The sequence below is a fragment of the Ips typographus genome, linkage group LG4, assembly GCF_016097725.1.
Source record: "Ips typographus isolate SLU linkage group LG4, UJ_Ityp_2.0, whole genome shotgun sequence".
Lineage (NCBI taxonomy): Eukaryota > Metazoa > Arthropoda > Insecta > Coleoptera > Curculionidae > Ips > Ips typographus.
Genome location: NC_138425.1, coordinates 11,910,453 through 11,928,435, shown reverse-complemented (window position 1 = coordinate 11,928,435; position 17,983 = coordinate 11,910,453). Strand labels below are relative to the sequence as shown.

At 33.0% G+C, this 17,983-nt stretch overlaps 4 protein-coding genes and 1 long non-coding RNA gene across 6 annotated transcripts; 1 reads left to right on the top strand and 4 right to left on the bottom strand.

The window, feature by feature from the left end:
• Window positions 1–86: 86 nt before the first annotated feature.
• LOC145728463 (putative cytosolic Fe-S cluster assembly factor AGAP009023) lies at window positions 87–2,203 on the bottom strand. Its single transcript, XM_081978717.1, has 8 exons — window positions 2,014–2,203; window positions 1,709–1,807; window positions 1,484–1,639; window positions 1,157–1,430; window positions 874–1,107; window positions 595–817; window positions 387–544; window positions 87–335 (listed from the first exon to the last, which is right to left on the bottom strand). The coding sequence occupies exons 1-8, from the start codon at window positions 2,074–2,076 to the stop codon at window positions 94–96; spliced, it is 1,449 nt and encodes a 482-aa protein (XP_081834843.1). The 5' UTR covers window positions 2,077–2,203; the 3' UTR covers window positions 87–93.
• Window positions 2,204–2,412: 209 nt separating this feature from the next.
• Window positions 2,413–4,946, bottom strand: LOC145728461 (cilia- and flagella-associated protein 206-like). The gene is made up of 9 exons (XM_081978714.1): window positions 4,751–4,946; window positions 4,348–4,698; window positions 4,120–4,297; window positions 3,824–4,070; window positions 3,640–3,769; window positions 3,285–3,560; window positions 3,081–3,229; window positions 2,913–3,011; window positions 2,413–2,861 (listed from the first exon to the last, which is right to left on the bottom strand). Exons 1-9 carry the CDS (start codon window positions 4,853–4,855, stop codon window positions 2,501–2,503), a joined length of 1,896 nt encoding a protein of 631 aa, XP_081834840.1. The 5' UTR covers window positions 4,856–4,946; the 3' UTR covers window positions 2,413–2,500.
• An 863-nt stretch (window positions 4,947–5,809) lies between these two features.
• Window positions 5,810–10,561, top strand: LOC145727796 (uncharacterized). Its single transcript, XM_081977618.1, has 15 exons — window positions 5,810–5,961; window positions 6,014–6,301; window positions 6,356–6,607; window positions 6,664–6,843; window positions 6,899–7,165; window positions 7,220–7,432; window positions 7,487–7,667; window positions 7,723–7,867; window positions 8,598–8,649; window positions 8,701–8,994; window positions 9,046–9,291; window positions 9,344–9,775; window positions 9,831–10,031; window positions 10,081–10,261; window positions 10,313–10,561. The coding sequence occupies exons 1-15, from the start codon at window positions 5,959–5,961 to the stop codon at window positions 10,453–10,455; spliced, it is 3,078 nt and encodes a 1,025-aa protein (XP_081833744.1). The 5' UTR covers window positions 5,810–5,958; the 3' UTR covers window positions 10,456–10,561.
• LOC145728462 (venom carboxylesterase-6-like) lies at window positions 10,452–13,544 on the bottom strand. 2 transcript variants are annotated; one of them, XM_081978715.1, is made up of 11 exons: window positions 13,384–13,544; window positions 12,567–12,698; window positions 12,368–12,511; window positions 12,159–12,309; window positions 11,841–12,100; window positions 11,669–11,791; window positions 11,443–11,614; window positions 11,217–11,392; window positions 11,017–11,164; window positions 10,827–10,962; window positions 10,452–10,778 (listed from the first exon to the last, which is right to left on the bottom strand). In XM_081978715.1, the coding sequence occupies exons 1-11, from the start codon at window positions 13,453–13,455 to the stop codon at window positions 10,595–10,597; spliced, it is 1,698 nt and encodes a 565-aa protein (XP_081834841.1). In that variant the 5' UTR covers window positions 13,456–13,544; the 3' UTR covers window positions 10,452–10,594. The 2 variants fall into 2 exon arrangements, with proteins under 2 accessions (XP_081834841.1, XP_081834842.1); XM_081978716.1 differs by lacking the exons at window positions 10,452–10,778; window positions 10,827–10,962 and having other exon boundaries at window positions 11,017–11,156.
• A 720-nt stretch (window positions 13,545–14,264) lies between these two features.
• On the bottom strand, window positions 14,265–14,812 carry LOC145728468 (uncharacterized). Its single transcript, XR_014178094.1, has 3 exons — window positions 14,684–14,812; window positions 14,538–14,626; window positions 14,265–14,488 (listed from the first exon to the last, which is right to left on the bottom strand). It is a non-coding gene; the product is annotated as an uncharacterized LOC145728468 (long non-coding RNA).
• Between the last annotated feature and the right edge of the window lie 3,171 nt (window positions 14,813–17,983).

The window sequence follows — 17,983 nt, the reverse complement described above, 5'->3', positions numbered from 1 at the left end:
TACAAGATTTAAAATTTTGGACCTTTCAGCCTTTTATAGTAGAACTTCAAAATACTCTGATATGTGTCAAGAAAAAAGAAAACACCTAATTTACTACCATTTAATATTTAAAGCATTTACAGGTTTTTCCACTGCATGATACTCTGTATGTAGTACAGAATTAGACTTATCACTATCTGAACCTCCTAACCACATTTCATATAACTCTTTTACAACTTTATTGTCCTCAGGAATTGCTATAGGCAACTTGTTATACATTTCCTCCACTCCTTTTATCATTTGTTTGGATGTTATTCCATCTGATGGCCTCACTTGAGCTCCGCCATTTAAACAACCTTAAAAATAATACTACTGAACTGTTCTAGTAAATTTTGTTGTATTATTACCTGAAGGACAAGCCATTATTTCCACATAATGATACTGGGACCGTCCTCTTTTCAGTTTTTGTACCAGGTTTTGGATGTTTCTAAACCCATTGGTTATAGCAAATCTAAGCAACACCTTACCATCACTTTCCAATAAAACTTCCTTGAAATCCGGATTTCTAGAGATATAAATGATAACACCAAGTCATTTTTATTAACTCTGATTTACCGTAAACTTTTGTACTCTAAATTATCACAGTTAATACCAAACAATTCTCTTGCAGATTGGGAAATTATGTAGTCGGAATATCCGCCAGATCCAGAACCTACATGTCTGTGTAATGAAGGTTTAACAAAGTTGTCTTCACCAGACAACCAGGGCCTTGAAAACAATGAATTTTCCAAGGACTCCAGTGAAGTATTTGATTTTGCCAACATTTGCTCTAGTTCAACTGAAATGTTGGTTTAAAAGCAAATCAATCTAAACTAAACATTACAGAGCACTCACTGGCTGTAATAACACAATCCACATCCCTTTCCCCAGTTTGTTTATTAGTAAAATCTTCTCTAGCCGCCTCCAATTTTTTATCATAACACGGCATAACAGTTATATGATACACTGATTTATTACGGCCTACCCATTGTTTTATTAAAGACCCCATAATTTGTTGAGGCGATTTAGTGCTTGAAACATATGGTAAAATATAACTTCCATGTGTTTTTTCTGCATAACACACCCAACCTAGAACAGTTTGTTACACAAAGATATTCATTACAATATTAACACAGACCTGGACAGCTTGAAGCTAGCATAGGTAAAACATTTTTAATTTGGTCACGTTCAGTAGCTCTGTACCGCCTTACAAACTCTTTTTGAGCTTCCATAAGACAAATATCTTCAGCCACCGTCATGTCAACTACCATATCAGAACCCAGCTGTTTAAAGTATGTTGCTAACTTAGCAGCACAGTCATTTGGCTCTAATCCATATTTAAAAGCCAATGAAAGCACTGGTTGAACAGAAACTGATACAATGATTGTTTTTGCATCATCCAGCTTACCTTCCTACATATTTGTAATAATGTTAATGAAATTAAAATAAGGGCAACAAAAATTACAATTTTTAATTTATTGTTCTCTTCAAATACACGTAATATCTCTTCTTGGCTTTGTTGGGTCACCAAGACACTTTCAGCTGATGTTATACATCCAGAACAAGCCAGACAGTCTGCTAAAGTTATTTCAACTTTTTCAAGCTTTTGATATGATCCACTCTAAAATAATCATTTAATAAATCTCACATAACTCAGTTATTCTATTCTTAAGGAAAGTTAACAACTTACTTCCTCAACTTGGAAGTATGCACCATCTTCCTGAATCTTTATTTTTGAACCAGTTCCTGATGTTTTTGTTTTTTTCATTTCTACTGGCTTTATGCATTCCTATTAAAGAATGATATTAAATTAAAAAAAGACATTAGTAATATTATTTTGATGGTGATTGTTTCCAATGCTCTTTTTTTGAGCTGCTAGTATTTTTATATGAATGGAGCTTAAACTGAGAAAACAACATTAGATTCAAAAGTGAATTAATTCAGGTAACTAATAGCCAAATTCCACATTTGATACAAAAATTAACTTGTGTTTACCTGTGAAGGAGTGATGAAATCGTCCAAATCTGTTAATTGTAGAACTCCGCTAAATCCGGACATTTTGCAGAATAATGTGGTTGTGAGAACGAAGTAATAAAAAATTGTTATTTAAAAATTAATTTGACAAAAATCAAAAACATTCAATTTTGTATACACAAATGAATCAGCTGACATAATTTCAAAATAACAATAATTGAGGTTATGGGTTAATTTATGTCTTCTTCGTCAATCGTATCTTTATGGAAACCATTGAAGTGGTACAAAAATGGAGAGGAGTCCAAACGTAAACAAACTAAGTTTTTAATAAATCTGCTAGTTATGCCGATTGCCACCCATAACAGATTAATTTGAAAAAAAAAGAAAATTCTACATTGGATCAAAAAAGAAAACAATCTAACTGATTTATGTCGTTATATTTTTTTTCAAAAAAAACCACATAATCACCCCTAGAAATAAATACCCATCGACTTATTATATTCAAAAATCAGCTTTCTTCAACGGGTCTAGTTAAATCAATTTTAAACTGCTTATCGTCTTTCCTTCCCCTTAATCCGTAAATGAAGACAGAAGGTTTAGGAACATTTGAGTAATTATCGGTTGAGGTCTGAGCTCCGCAATCCTTCAGATCATATGTCTGAGTCCTTACTGAGTTCTTACTACCAGTTTTATCAGTTTGTGTTGAGCTAGTAACTGCCGAGAGCAATTTTGAGTTGATCAGTGCTTCCCTCTTCAAATCCCAAATATTCCATTTGTATTTCGGATCAATGTTTGAGTCAACGTTGTGAACCACAGTTTGCGCTGATTTATCTTCGCAAAGTCTGATTTCTACTTTACTTTCCACTAATCTGGATTACAAAAGATTTACATTAAAGTGAGTGAAAAGTAGTATTACATACTTTTCATTGCTGTAAACGTTTTCCAATTCAGTTTTGAGTTGGAAGAAGTTGATGAGATGTGGTTTTCTTCTGGCAAGGTCTAAGACGCAGTTTACATACCTGAATTAATTTACATAATTAATTTTAGTACATTTAAATTATTGCAGAATTTAAGAGTTTCTTAATTACATTTGGGGATCTTTCTGGAATTCTTGGAATCCTTCTACACATGAAAAGACGTAGTGTTTGTTATTGTAGATTGCTATCCCCATACTTGGGTTACCAGGAATTAGAGATCCTTCACTTTCAATTAGTTTCCAACAGCAGAAACCTAAGTACTGCAATAAGACAAACTGTTATTTAATTAACAACTAATTAGTTTAAGTGGAAAACCTCAAGTTTCATATTAGTGAAATTCTTGATTGCTTCACTACTGACAACGATTACCACCGGATTGTTGGAGACCAGTTTTTGATCCGCAGTTTCGGCTAATCTTTCGGCATCAGTCATTGAAACACTGTTTCCAATAATTCTTTTAATAGTCTCGTTGTAGTGATGCATCAGTTTAGAATAAGTCTCCATGTTGGACATGATCATGCTAAGTCTGGATAGGAAAATGCCTTGGTTTTGGAACTCTTTCCATATCTCCCATAATTGCTCGAAAAGAGGCTAAAATTCTCACTCACTCAAGGCTAAAGTCAAAGACTCTTATCCTAATCAACAAAAACTTCAGAATAAATAAACTTACAAACACTATTCCTACAGGAATGGCAATTTTCATGTAAACAGCTCTGTGAATCATTAAAAGCACTTCATCCAAGTTGATCCATATCACGTCAGCTTTCTGCTGAATCTGTTCAACTTCATCCAAGATCTTCCTGCAATACAACAAATAACTCCCCTGCAAGCGTTGAATTGAATTTATTCAAAACCTGATCAATAACTCATACTGGCGATAGAAAATTAACAAGTCTTTAATGTATTCAACATCAAACTCTGTGTTGGTGATGGTTTCTTCAGGTTTGACGTATTGCAGTTGACATCCAAAGTATGTGTTCCTTAAGACATAGCACTTGTCCACTAAAGTGGTCAAAGCGTTGACTTTTTCCATGATTGTTACTAAAGTTTCTTCAATGCCCCTTTTTATGACCTCTGAAGCTTTATCCAACAATTCTGGCACTGTGTTTTTGATTAGTGTTTTGTGAATTTTAGAAAAAGATTCTCTTACAGTCTTTCATTCCTTCTCCACCTTTGTCACAGTCTTTATTGAACAATCTAATGCCAGCTACTAACGAAGCAAACTGTAATAGTTGATGATGCTTTTCTAGTTTGGTCATCTTAACAAAGTCCTGCAACTCTTCTTCTAATAAGATGCTTTTAAGGGCCATCAGAGCTTCTTCAAACACCTTTTTTGATTTATCAGCTTTGTATTCAAATTATTTTAAATGCCACATACCTTAGGTTTACTTGGGTTTCCCAAACCAGTAATCAATGTAATGTAGTACACAATTTTCTTAAATATAATATATACTTCGTCTTTTCCTTCAACTTTTTTCACATTGCAAATATCTTCCCTTAAAGGTTGTATCTTACTTTTTAGTTCTTTTCGGTTCAACTCAATAACATAATCCATGCGATCCAAATTGCATGAAAAGTAGAATTGTAGTTTTAGGGTGACGATTTTAGGATCATCCTGTTCGGTTAACAGGCCGTCGATGACGTACTTGACAAAAATTTGAACATTTTGCCTTTGGCTGAAGAAGTCATCGCCGATGCCCCAATTGGGGTTAATAAGCAGCAGTTTAGTCTGTTTCAATGCAAAAACAATTTGGTGTAGAGTAAATTGTGATGGGACTTACCAAGTAAGTGACGAAATTTTTGTTGACTTTGATTTTTTTAGGGATTAGTTCCCTCATTATTTCTTTTACAATGTTTCGGACACAAGCGTTTTCGTCGTCGCCCATTTTGTTTGATCAATGCAGTCAAGTTTTCTTTTCGGGGTAAACTGTGCGTTTAACTTTGACAAAAAGATGACAAAATTGTCTAATTATTGCAGTATACAGGGTATATGTTAATGATTATTTTAAGTGGTGTGTTCCTGGACAGTTTAAACGACTTGAAAAATTTGCCAAAATTGCACTTTTTACTAAAACTGCCATTTTTTCAATTTTTAAAAAATTGTAACTTTTTTATTTCAACTCCTTTCAATTTCACTAAAACGCCATTGAAAAAGGGATAAAAATACTACAAGATAAACCAAAACTCGCCTCTCTAGCTGTTTATGTTACCGAGATATTGAATATCAAAAAAAGTGCTTTTTTTGTTCTTATTTCACCTAATTTAAGGTTTTTTGGTATAAATATGCCATTTGATGGGCATTGGAACCCTTTTGGAGCAAAAAAAAATGAAAATTTTGATTGAAAAGCTCACCATTCATTTTAATTATGCAACTTTTCCACGTATTGCATTTAACCGTATCCCAAGTTTTTGTCTGACCTTTTTGTCTTAAAGTGTCGGATAAAAGTTGATTAATGGTTAGCCGTTGTAACAAAATATAGTTATTATTTATCAAACGACTATAATGTGTTGATTTCACTAAATGAACTCATTTAAGAGGTCCGAGCGAATATTTGTGACCAAACTAATAAACTTGTCGAAAATTTCTGAGAAAAATGTTATGTTCAACGATATTATAAGTTTTAACGTCTTTCAGTAACTTTGCTACATATTTATATTGATTTTTAGTTGATGGTCAAATTTTAATTAAATTAAGGGGGTGAGATTCTTAAGTTTCAACACAACGTACCTGGCTTTGATTAATGACATAAACAGCCATCATTAAGATTAGTGTTTATTTTTGGGTGAATGGGTGATAAAAATGCTTTGCACCAATTCTTAATTGATAAGTTTACATTTACGGTCTATTTCAATTTACAGTAAACAAGCGCATCAAAAGAAGATATGCAAGCTATAAATTTTTATGGAAGACCGTCTATAGTATTTAGTAGTATTTTTTCAGAGAATCAAGTTATACAAACTGCTGTTAGACAGAATTGAACAAAATAATATGGTAAGTTAATATGAAACACTGTTAAATATTATTTTTTGTTAAAATTTTTTAGGGGGTGCAACCGTATAAAATTAACCCTGTTTTGGAGGTTTTGAGACTTGTTCCAATTAGTTTAGCAGGTTGGGTTTTGGTTGGTTTTATAACCGTCGTGACATTCATATACCGCAACTTAGTGGACATAGTCTTGCGACTTAAATACCGAAATACATATGGAGGACTATTCGATAAGCCCGATTCATTGTATCAAGCAGTATCGTGCAACATCACATCCGTGCTTTTCATTAAGAGTCAAGAACACAAAAATGTTCTAAGTCTCGTAAAACAGCTCTTACAAGAAAAAGTACAGTTTTACTAATCACGCTTACTAAAGTTTTTTAACTGTTTTGTTGTGCAGGTTTTTGACGATCCAAATCACTATCCGAAATTAACTGGAAATGTGGGAATTTGTGCTGGTTACCCTTACTGGTTGAAAAATAAAGTAAACGTGGATGATGTTTTGAAAACGTTGGAACTACCAGAAGATGGAAGGGATTTCGATGAGAATTATCTTAATGATGCCGTTGCTAAAATCAGTGATTTGCCTATAAATGGAAAGTCTTTATGGGCTTTCTATGTTAGTCCTATACCATTGAAAACAAAGAATAAGGTTAGTTTTTAAGATCAGTTAGTGATTAGTGGATTTCCTTTTTTTTATATATTTAGGATGAGAGTTTTCGTTATCCTATTGTCGGCAATTTCAGCCACAGCATAGGTGATGGGACTGCCTTGGTTGAACTATTTCTTAAGCTGTTTGGTGACGATTCTTCCCAAAACTACGGAGAGAGTATTTTTCGAAAGATATTCGCTAAATCTCCGGAAAATTTAAAAATTACCACAAAACTCGTAATAAATTTAGTTATCCTTGGTAATTCAAACTTGTAATAATTATTTGTTTCAGACAAATTTTCTACACAAAAGCTCTCTATGGTTTGAAATAATGTTCCTGTCTCTTGGGAGAAGTATTGAAAATATTTTAGTCAAACTTCCCGATGAAAATCCTCTTAAATCTAAAGCTTTCTCTGGGAAAAAGCACGTAGTTTGGGCTACTGAAACTGAACCAAAAGCAATCCGCATGATAAAACACATCAAAACTAAAGAAAATACCAAATTTGCGTGTGTTTTTATTACTGCCATTGTTGCCAGCCTTGCTAACTATTTTAAAGAGGTACACCAATAAGGCAATTTGGAGTTATCACTATAATGAAAGTCTTTGTTTTAGAATTCCTTGCCTGCACCAAAAAGTTTAACAGTACTTTTTACAGTTTTAACAGCCGTTCCCAAATTCAGTAAATCAAAACCAGCAGTTCTGGATAACAAACCAACTGCAGCATCAGCTGACGTGTCCACCACTCTTCAATTAACCAATCTGAAATCGGCATTGAAGTCAATTACTGAAATAATGACTGTTCAGGTTAGATACGCTGATATCCTGGTGCGTATTATCAACATTAACTACACAAATCCAGTAAATAAAAATGTTTTGCAGTTTTTTCAACTGATGTTACGTTGGATGGGCAATTTGCCTCTTGGTTGGATGCAATATGTTGATGGATGGAAAAACGAAACCTGTTTTGTGAGCAATGTGCCTGGAGGTACCCGAGTGGAGGTTTTGGATGGTTGTGTCTTGGAGACTATTGTACCAGTAGTTCCACTTTTTGGAGCTGTAGGTCAGTTTTGTTCCAATTAAGTAAAAGTGCTATTTTAAGCTGTTTTTCTGTGTAGGTTTATCATTTGGTCTGATTTCTTATGACGATCGACTGCAAATTGGAGTGGCAGTGGACCAAAAATTGGCATCTAAAGAGAAAGCACAACAAATCGTAGACGGCATCTTGCAGAATATTACTTTGTTGTATGAAGAATGTAAAGGGTGATTTAGTTTGTAATTTATGAGAATTCATTTACAAATTATTATTTGTTGCTTAGTTTAATGTTGAGTTGAGGAAGTTGTAAACTAACCTAACTCAATAAATAACCATTTGAACACCAAATAACCAGTTTGTTATTGAAATGGTGTTTGGTATATAATCACATATACAGTCTTTCATTTATTAGGCAAATTTTGACCGTGAAAAAAGGCAAAGGTAAGCAAAAATAAACCTTCCAAAAGATGAGAATTTGTTGTTAATTTGTATATTTGGACCGTCCAAAATTGAACAAAAACACACACAGCAACTGATTTATGCATTTATTTTGCAATTAATTACCCCAGCATTAGTAGCTATACAAAGTTGGTTTTATCTATGTATATTTATGGATAAAAATGATAAGTTTGTCAGAAAAATTGTTTGTTCTCTTTGAAACTGATTCTGAAATATTCTACAAAGCAATATGACTAACACATTAAAGAATAATCATCATTACTTTACTAGATAGCAACTTACCTTCTTGTACTTTATTCTAGCAAAACTATTGCTTTCAAAGTCTGTTTTTAAAAATTGTATTCGGTTTGAAGTTCAAGAGTCTGTATTAGTTTTTAATTTCGTTATTAACTTATCAGGATAATGAGTTAATTGCTCTTTCTAAGATAACAAAGTAAGCTAGTTAGCAGACTTGAAAACACATTTAAATTTCGGGTTCACCCACAATTTGTTGTGCAGGTTAAGATACTGTTTTGAACGGTTAAAGTGTAATTTGTGTACGAAAAATAGAGTGATTGTTGAAATCACTCTAAACTAGAAATTTAATACTTTGGTTTTCCAGATGTACAAAAACAACTTCAAAGCAGGTTTAAACATCCTGAAATTCTTTTTGATCAGCTTAGTGATTTGGACGTTATTCCTTCCTCAAATTATATTAGCATTAGTATTACGTACGATTGTAGATACACTTTTGCGTCTAAGCTATAAAAATAAATATGGAGGACTGTTTGAGAAATCGGACGTTGTGTTCCTTTCTAGTGAAAATCATGCTTGTAACATTACTTCCGTGAGTTACGTTAAATGTCCAGGACCCAAAAATGTTTTAAGTCATATTAAACGGATTTTACTGGAAAAGGTATGTAGAATTTACTGCACAAATTTTTGTAGTTGACTGTATTTTGATTAGGTTTTCAATCATCCAAATCAGTATCCGAAATTAACCTCCAGAATGCAAGTTTTTGCTGGTTATCCTTACTGGTTGAAAAATGATGTTAAAGTGGATGAAGTTGTAAAAATGTTAGAGATGCCTAAAAATTGCGATGGAGAACTGCTTGCAGAAGCTGTTGACAGAATAAGTGGCCAGAAACTGCCCGAAAGTTGGGTGTTGTGGAGCTTTCATGTTGGTACTGTACCATTAGTAACTCAGCAAAAGGTAAAAAAACTAGTGATTGATCCATCATTCTCCCTTTTACAACACTTTTTAGGATGGATTTGTTCGTTATCCAATTGTTACTTGCATACACCACAGTATAGGTGATGGAACTGCGTTAGTTACGCTATTCATGAAACTATTTGGTGATGAATCTTCCAAAAATTATGGGGAGAAAGCTTTTCAGAAATCATTAAAACCTTCAAGCAAACTTTTTCAGGCAGACTTTCTTCTAAAATTTACTTTCATTCTTGAATTAGTGTTTATTTCTTTGGGAAGGTTTGTATACAGTAATACACTCAAATTCCCAGACCAAAATGCTTTAAAACCTAAAACCTTCTCTGGAAAGAAGCACTTGGTTTGGGCCAGTGAAACTCAACCTCAATTAATCAACATGATAAAACATATCAAAAATAAAGGAAATTCTAGATTTATTTGTGTCTGTTTTACTGCTATTATGGCTGGAATTACCAAGTATTTTAAAGAGGTGCTTAATTCCAATTTTAAGTAATCATTGATGATTATAGTAGTTTTTGTTCTAGAATTCCCTGCCTATACCGGAAAGTTTAACCGGAATGTTTACAGTATTAACCACTATTCGCAAAATGGACAGTTCAATTCCCCTGGACAATATCACTACAGGAACTCTAGTAAATATACCAACAACTAGCCAATTTACCAATTTGAAGTCAGCGTTGAGGTCAATAACTGAATCAATGATTGTTCGTTCTGCTGATATTTTGGTGAGTGCAATACACTTTGTTAATCAAGTTAGAAAATAAAAAAAAACAGATAGCCAAAGTGTTGATGGATTTGATTGGCAACATGCCCCTTAATCTAGTTCGACGTTACGTTGAATTGAAAAACGTAACTCTAGTGTTCAGCAATGTACCTGGAGGTTCTCAAATTCATATTCTGGATGATTGTGTGGTAGAAACGATTATTCCTTTTATTCCGCTTGTCCATGGAATAGGTGAGTTGAGATTTGATTGGTTTTACTGTTTTAAGTGTGTTTTTTTAACAGGAATTTCGTTTGCAATGATTACTTATGATGATCGGATACAAATTGGAATGGCAGTGGATAAAGAGCTTTTGTCAAAGGATAAAGCTCAACAAATCGTAGATGACATTTTTGTTAATATTAAATTGCTATACGATGAATGTTAGTTTAAACAGTTTTTTCACTTTGTTTTACTTTAGTAAAAAATGGCTAAACAGTAATATCAAAGAAAGTAGAAAGACAATAATAAATAAACATAACAGTAAAAAAGAATATCACAGATTTGAATTTAAAAGTCACTAAATTTTAATAGGTTTGAATAGGTCCGTTGGAGTAGTTGGAGTAGAGGCGGTCCCAAAACTGCAAACTAGCCTCTTTAAAATTTCTACCCACTCTGATCTTTTTACCAATATGATAGTAATCCACGTTAGGACTTTTAACCTTAGGCCATTTAACCTCAATAGCCTCAATCAAATGTGGAGTTGGGTTTCTAAAAATTTTTTTCCAAATCTCAATGTGGTGTGGTTTATAAACTTACTTGAAAGTGGCAAAGTTTGTCCATAACTTCACCAGTCGTTCTGACGTCAACTGTTCGTCGAGTGTTTTCAAGTTCTGATGATACCATCCAGCTTTCCAAAGATACCACAGATCAGTACCATGGGCAACCCCTTTAACTACACGTGAAAATTGAAGTAAATGTACTTTGTGGCTCATATGTGGAAACTAACCAAATTTGTTATACGATGCAGCATAATTCAACCAAGCCTGGCCCATATTGCCTTCAAAGTCAAAGACGTAGAAATAAACTGGAACATACCTGGATAAGAATTGGGCCGTTTTGGTTATGGGTCGGACAAATAAATCGTCACTGAAATACTTAATAATCAAAGTTTAAAAATTTCCACTTAGACAAGTTTACGAGACTTACCTCAGCATACTCAATATCACTTCCACCTAGAAAGCTGCTAGAACTGAAATAATACTCCCTTACATTCGACCCTATTATTCTTTTATCTCTTTTTGATTTTACGTTCATCGAAGTGCGAGCAATAGAACTGGGACTAATGTCGTAAAGAAATAATCCAGGACGCATTAGTGGAAGCACTACAACCCCAAAATAGAAAATTTTCAAACATGTTTGGTTAAAATCATACAAGAATTGAAAAATTTGCTTTCTTGAGAATTAACTCCCATTAGCACGGGCACTCGGTTGAAATCTCCATTTTTAAACGCTCTGTAACTATTTTTAGTTATAATAGCCGTGGGACTTGGCTCTTCCAGAACTGGACCAAAAGGACCTCCATTATCAAACACTTCCAAAAAGTTCTAAAATTCACTTAAAATTTGTTCAAGGGTTTCAGTGAGAAATGGAGGTTGTACCAGAATATTAACCCTAATCATAGCGTTGTGAGCATTAGGCAAATCAACATTCCTCAAATAGTTCACCAACTTTGTAGAGCTGTTAGTGGTAATTCCCACGGCCAATCCCAAATCAAACGCCACCTACAAGTTTTACACTCAACTTAAAGAACTTTACAATCAAAAAACACACCTTTCGAGCATTTCGGTGAAATCCCCAAGGGCATAAAGGGGTTCCACTGGACATTATAGCCGCGTGGTATAATCCTTTGGTTTGGGCCGCCAGAAGCAAGTAACCCACGATTGCACCTCCGGCACTTTCACCAAAAATGGTAATGTTCTGGGGATTACCACCAAATTTTAAAATGTTCTGTTTGACCCATTGCAAGGCCAGGACGATGTCCTTAATACCGTAATTTCCTGGAGCACTTTGATCTTGTGTACTTAGAAATCCTAGAAAAAGTCGGCTGACTCAAAGTAGGCTACATTAGTAAATTTTTGGTTCACTTACCAAAAAAGCCTAGTCGATAATTAAAAGTAACCACAACTACTTCTTCCTTCATTAAATAATCTGGACCATAAAACAAAGCATTGCCTTCCCGAAACGATCCTCCATATATCCAAAACATGACTGGCAGTAATTCTTTGCTTAACCGAGGATTCTAATAAAGATTTCTTCTATTTTTTAATTCTTTTAGTCCAGCTGAATGTTCAACTTACTTTAGGGGTAAACACGTTCAAGTAAAGACAATCCTCTTGTCCAAATACTGAGTAGGATACCTGTCTGAGTGTCATTTCAACACAACCAGGAGCAAATTGAGTAGCGTTTAAAACTCCCGTCCATTTTTTGTACGGTACAGGATCCTAATAAACCAAAATTGTATTATTTTTTTAAATATTATAATCAGTGAATCATTACTCTAAATCTGAGATTTCCTACAGGGGCTTGTGCATAAGGAATTCCAAGAAAACTGTAGTAACTCTGACCGTTCTCCAAATTTTTCAATCTTCCCTGTAACACTCCGTTTTGCGTTTGCACTTGCACGAACTCCTGAAATTAATTGATTAGTGATTATTTCCTGGTTGTAAAAATACCAACAATTGGAATAAATTTGAATTTTTACTATTCACAATTAAATTTATAGTTTTGTTAAACGTGAACAATATGTGAACAATAATATTTGCATCATAAATTACATCAAATCATTGATGTGTGTTCACCTTGAATTAATCACTGGTTTATTGATCACAATTTACGCTGTTCTGTTAGTAAAAAGAGGAATTAATGGAGTAACAATATTGACAATGACCGTAATTAAGTTTCGACATGTTTACTTGAAAGACTCTGGGAAATATTTGCTTTTACACTGTTAATAAACAATTTTAAGAATTTTTTAAGTGGTGCTTGAAAATTTGTTGGGCTGCTAAAGTGAAGTGGAATTTTTTCTATGTGACATTGAAATACATAATTAAGTTACTAATTGGTTAGTAATGATGATTTTTTCGGAAGTGACCTACCTGACTTAAAAATCACTCAAAGTGTGCGTTGTTGTGTTAAAAGCTGAGAAATATGATGAACTAAAGCGACATTTTTTTTGAAAACCAACTTTAATAAGTTTAAACGAAAACAAGAGAGAAAATATTTAAGTGAGAAGAAAATCAAGCTTGAATGTAGGCAACAATCTATTTTTTCTATTTTTTATTTTGTCATATTTTTTGGTTAATACAAAACTCACCTCTTCATTACTCAAATAACCAAAAACTGAACCAAAACAAACCGAAACGCACAAAACATTGACCCACAACATTGTTCGATAAAAGTTACAACTATGTGCTGCACCACCAGTTTAAAATTTAATTTGGTCAAATATACCGAGCGTCCGTAAAATTACTGACTACTATTTTATCAACGACGTTCCATCTGAGTTCTGACCGTGAAAACGTGTGGAATCAGGAAGTTGAAATCCAATTATCATCATTTAAATGGTTTAATCAATTTTTTGCTATACTGGTTATCGATGTGGAAATTTTTTGCAAGGACCAATTTACCATCATCTTCTTATTTGATTCGCTTAAGAAAATTAGAAATTTTTTTGGTCAAGACTATTTTCTGAACATGCACATCCAATTATTATAATGGAAACGACGTAAAGTGAAATTACAGAAAGCTAAATTGTAGGTCTAAAGTAAAGGTTCGATCAAAAATCAATGATCAAATTTTGTTAGACTTCTTTCCGTAATTTTTTACAACCTTACCACAAATCGGAAGTTATTTGATTGATAACTTTGACCTGGCATAATAAAATAATCAATTCCTGCATAGTAAGCTTAGCACGGAAATTTAAATATTGAATTATAACCGGAAGTTGTTGGGACAAAAATCTGTTAATAAATTTTATGTTCGCATTTTTTACGGTGTATAAAATTGTCAGAAGGTTTTACTGGCCGAATTAAATTTCAATTTTAATCGTTAAGTTTTAATGCTGAAAATTAGTTTTGCTTGATCATTTCATTAAAACTGAAATTTAAGTCTTTTGCTCAATCTGGAAATTATATTGAAGATTTTATCTTCCGTTCAAACTTGCATAAATAAGCACACAAAAAAAAACACTGGTAATAATTTGCAAATATCTTATATTAGTGTTTATTTGATTCAAGCCATGTTCATCAGATAATTTTCTACCTTGTCACGTTTAGCATTATTTTTATCGTCCATAAATGTAGATCGGATACTTGTAATGCAGATAATAAGGGCTGTAATAGTAGGGATAGGGCGCATATGCAGTTTCTGAGCTTTCCAAGTCCTTTTCAGCAACGCGTGTTTTTTCAGCAGGTCCCGGACTAAAATCCATTTATCTTCTATCACTTAAAAAAAAAAAATACTTATTACCTTCTTGATATCCTGTTGGAAGATCCTGGTGCAAGTGGTTGAAGAATTGCTTCTGATAAAATCGCAAGAGCGAATAGACCCAAAATAACCTGAAATTTTTTGAATAAAATTTTACTTAAAACAAAACTTGTTTTGTGAAAACTTACAGGAATTTTCATTTTTCTGAAAGGAACAACAACAAAGCAAAACCAAGAATAATCATATGCGTGTACTTATTGTCTTTTTATATAAAAATCCATACACAAAAGATGCGTGGCGTGATTTTGTTATTTATTGTCCTGTTACTTTGAAAATTATAAATTTTAATTGTGGCGAATTTTCCCTTCACTTATCCAAGTCCCATACAAATAGTTTTTTTAGATAATATGCGCTTTATGCGTCTGGTCATCCGTTTAAAGAATGTTATTGATTTGAATAGAATTACTTATACAAAAGTGATTAAATATGAATAATCCTCAAAGGAACTAAATATAATAGAATACTACAGCAGAGGTAATGTAAGAAATATTTATTTCAAATTCGTACGTTATTCAAAATAATAAAATGTTTTACTTTCTTAAATGTGAAGTTAGCATGTTTTTTCAAACGTCAGCCGGCGGTAACGAAGTTACTTTAAATGGTCAAAACCAGAGTGCAAGTTGTAGGCAATTTCATCCTCTACAAGATTGTATTAAGGTGTTTTGCCGTTAAGGGCCTTCTTAAGGAGTTACAAGACAAAAAGTGACAGGGTGCCCAAACTGTTATTTTTTTAGCTAACTTAATTTCAATTGAGCGTAGCTCCGTTATTTGAGGAATTACAAAAAAGTATAAATAAGGATAGTTGTGGGAAATTTCATCTTCTACAAGATTGTATTAAGGTGTTTTCGCCCTTAAAAAGCGGAAGGCTGCACCAAACTGTTTATCCATACATTATCCAAAAGTAACGAAATACTCTGCAATTCAATAGTTTTGTCCACTATCACTTAATAATAACTCTATAGTAATTATTTATAAGCTTATAGAATAATTATCTCTCTCATAGAATTTATTGAAAAATTATTTATTGCAGTTTTGGTTTACTTATTAATTGATTCGTAAAGCCGACGTATCGACCGTTCGTATTGATTCGTATACTTTTACATACACTCACAGTATACAGGGTAATTCAAATTCGACCCTCACCATTGGGATCTCGGAAAGTATAAGAGATACGAGAAAGTTTAAATTGGGGCAAAGTTGCGCAATTCAAAGCTCAACCAAATGCCGTTTTAAAAATTTCGATTTTCCGAGTACTTCCGAAGATATCCGGAAAAAACTGAAAATTTGACTTTTTGTTTTTATTTATTTCTAACCTTATTTGAAGAGATATCCCAAAACTAAAAGCATCTTTTCATTGCCACTTTTTCCTAGCTATTCAATGACGGATTCAAATTTGCCACACGACGTTTCGTTTTTTGGCAGCCATCATCAACTTTCTTTTTTCTTATGGGCGCCATATTGGATTTTTAGCCCACCAAATAGTACGTTTTATTCTGATTTTAGTGATGTATAATAACTTATCATTTGCTTCATAAATAACAAAATAATTCATTAAAAACTATTTTTACTTTAGTTATTGGCTCTGAGTTAATGGGCCGTTTTATAAAATGTCATTATTTGACAGTACTTGTCAAACACGATAATTCGGACGATCATTAGAGCTTTTAGAGATTTTACCTTAGTTAGCTTTGTTAATGAGACGTTTTATAAAGATTACTTGGTAGTACTTGTCACACGCAATTGGCCTAAACATACTTAGTCACAAAGGTGTACACGTGACTTAAACCGGTTTATTCACTCGAAGAACTTAGGCCACTCGCTACGCTTGTGGACCTAGTTGTTCTTTTCGTGAATAAAAAATGGTTTAAGTCACTTGCTGTATAAATAACTATTAAATCACTCTGAATGACATTCGCCTATTTACAGATGTAAACAAACAAACATCAATGTTACATCTACGGGGCGCGGTGCAAATTTAATAGAACTGTAATTTTAGTTTTTTTTTTAATATAAGTCGAAATTTAATAAAATACTGTATAAGACACGTGACTTAAACCGGTTTATTCACTCGAATAAATATGAATGAATAAAAAATGGTTTGTCACTTCCAAAATAAATAACTATAAACTTGCACTTAACATTATAAAAAATTGAAATTTGGCAAAAAATGAAGTTCCTAAAATGATGATCTTTCTCTTGGAAACATAAATAAGCCTTTTAAGTTAGAGATAATGCTAACAAATCTCTTTTTCTGATTAACCTAAATAGTTCAGCAATGCTTGTATAATAATAACATTTTCTGCGGGGGTTTCTTTTCTAGATACATTTTTAACTATGATTGACGTGATGATCATCCGTATTATCGTGTTTGACAAGTACTGTCAAATAATGACATTTTTTAAAACGGCCCATTAACTCAAAGCCAATAACTAAGTAAAAATAGTTTTTATTGAATTATTTTGTTATTTATGAAGCAAATCATAAGTTATTATACATCACTAAAATCAGAATAAAACGTACTATTTGGTGGGCTAAAATTCCAATATGGCGCCCATAAGAAAAAATAAAGTTGATGATGACTGACAGAAAACGAAACGTCGTGTGGCAAATTTGAATCCATCATCGAATAGCTAGGAAAAAGTGGCAATGAAAAGATGCTTTTAGTTTTGGGATATCTCTTCAAATAAGGTTAGAAATAAATAAAAACAAAAAATCAAATTTTCAGTTTTTTTCGGATATCTTCGGAAGTACTCGGAAAATCAAAAATTTTAAAACAGCATTTGGTTGAGCTTTAAACTGCGCAACTTTGCCCCAATTTAAACTTTCTCGTATCTCTTATGGTTTCTGAGATCCCAATGGTGAGGGTCAAATTTGAATTACCCTGTATATCTTGTAATTACAGCATTTTCAGTTTGATAGAATTTCATGTGTGTGTGTGTTGAAATAACCGCTAAAAAACAAATTATTTTCATCAACTATGTCCTCGTATTTTGTGTCATTGTTGATAATAAAACTCTAATTGCATTAATATACGTATAAACAATTTAGCTTGTCAGCTCAAGGCTGACCTATCTACCTACAGTCTTGCAGTAATTTTCAATTATTCTAGGTACAGGGTTAATAACATAATTATTTTTATCTACTCCTAGCATGGTAATCATTCATTACATAGCTCATTTTGAGTTACGTAATGAGCGATTTTACCGCACTAGTGCGATAATAATCGATTTTATCGCACTAGTGCGATAAAACAACTTTAAATGAAAATTTCTGCTGTAATTGTTTATTGAATTTAAACATAACTTTGATACATTTTTTCATATTTCTCCTTTGACTTGGCAGGCAACAAGCCAGATACCACGTTTGCGGCAGCTTCTTCAATATCTGACGGAAGTTCTTCAGACATGTTCATAACGAAATGCACTTTT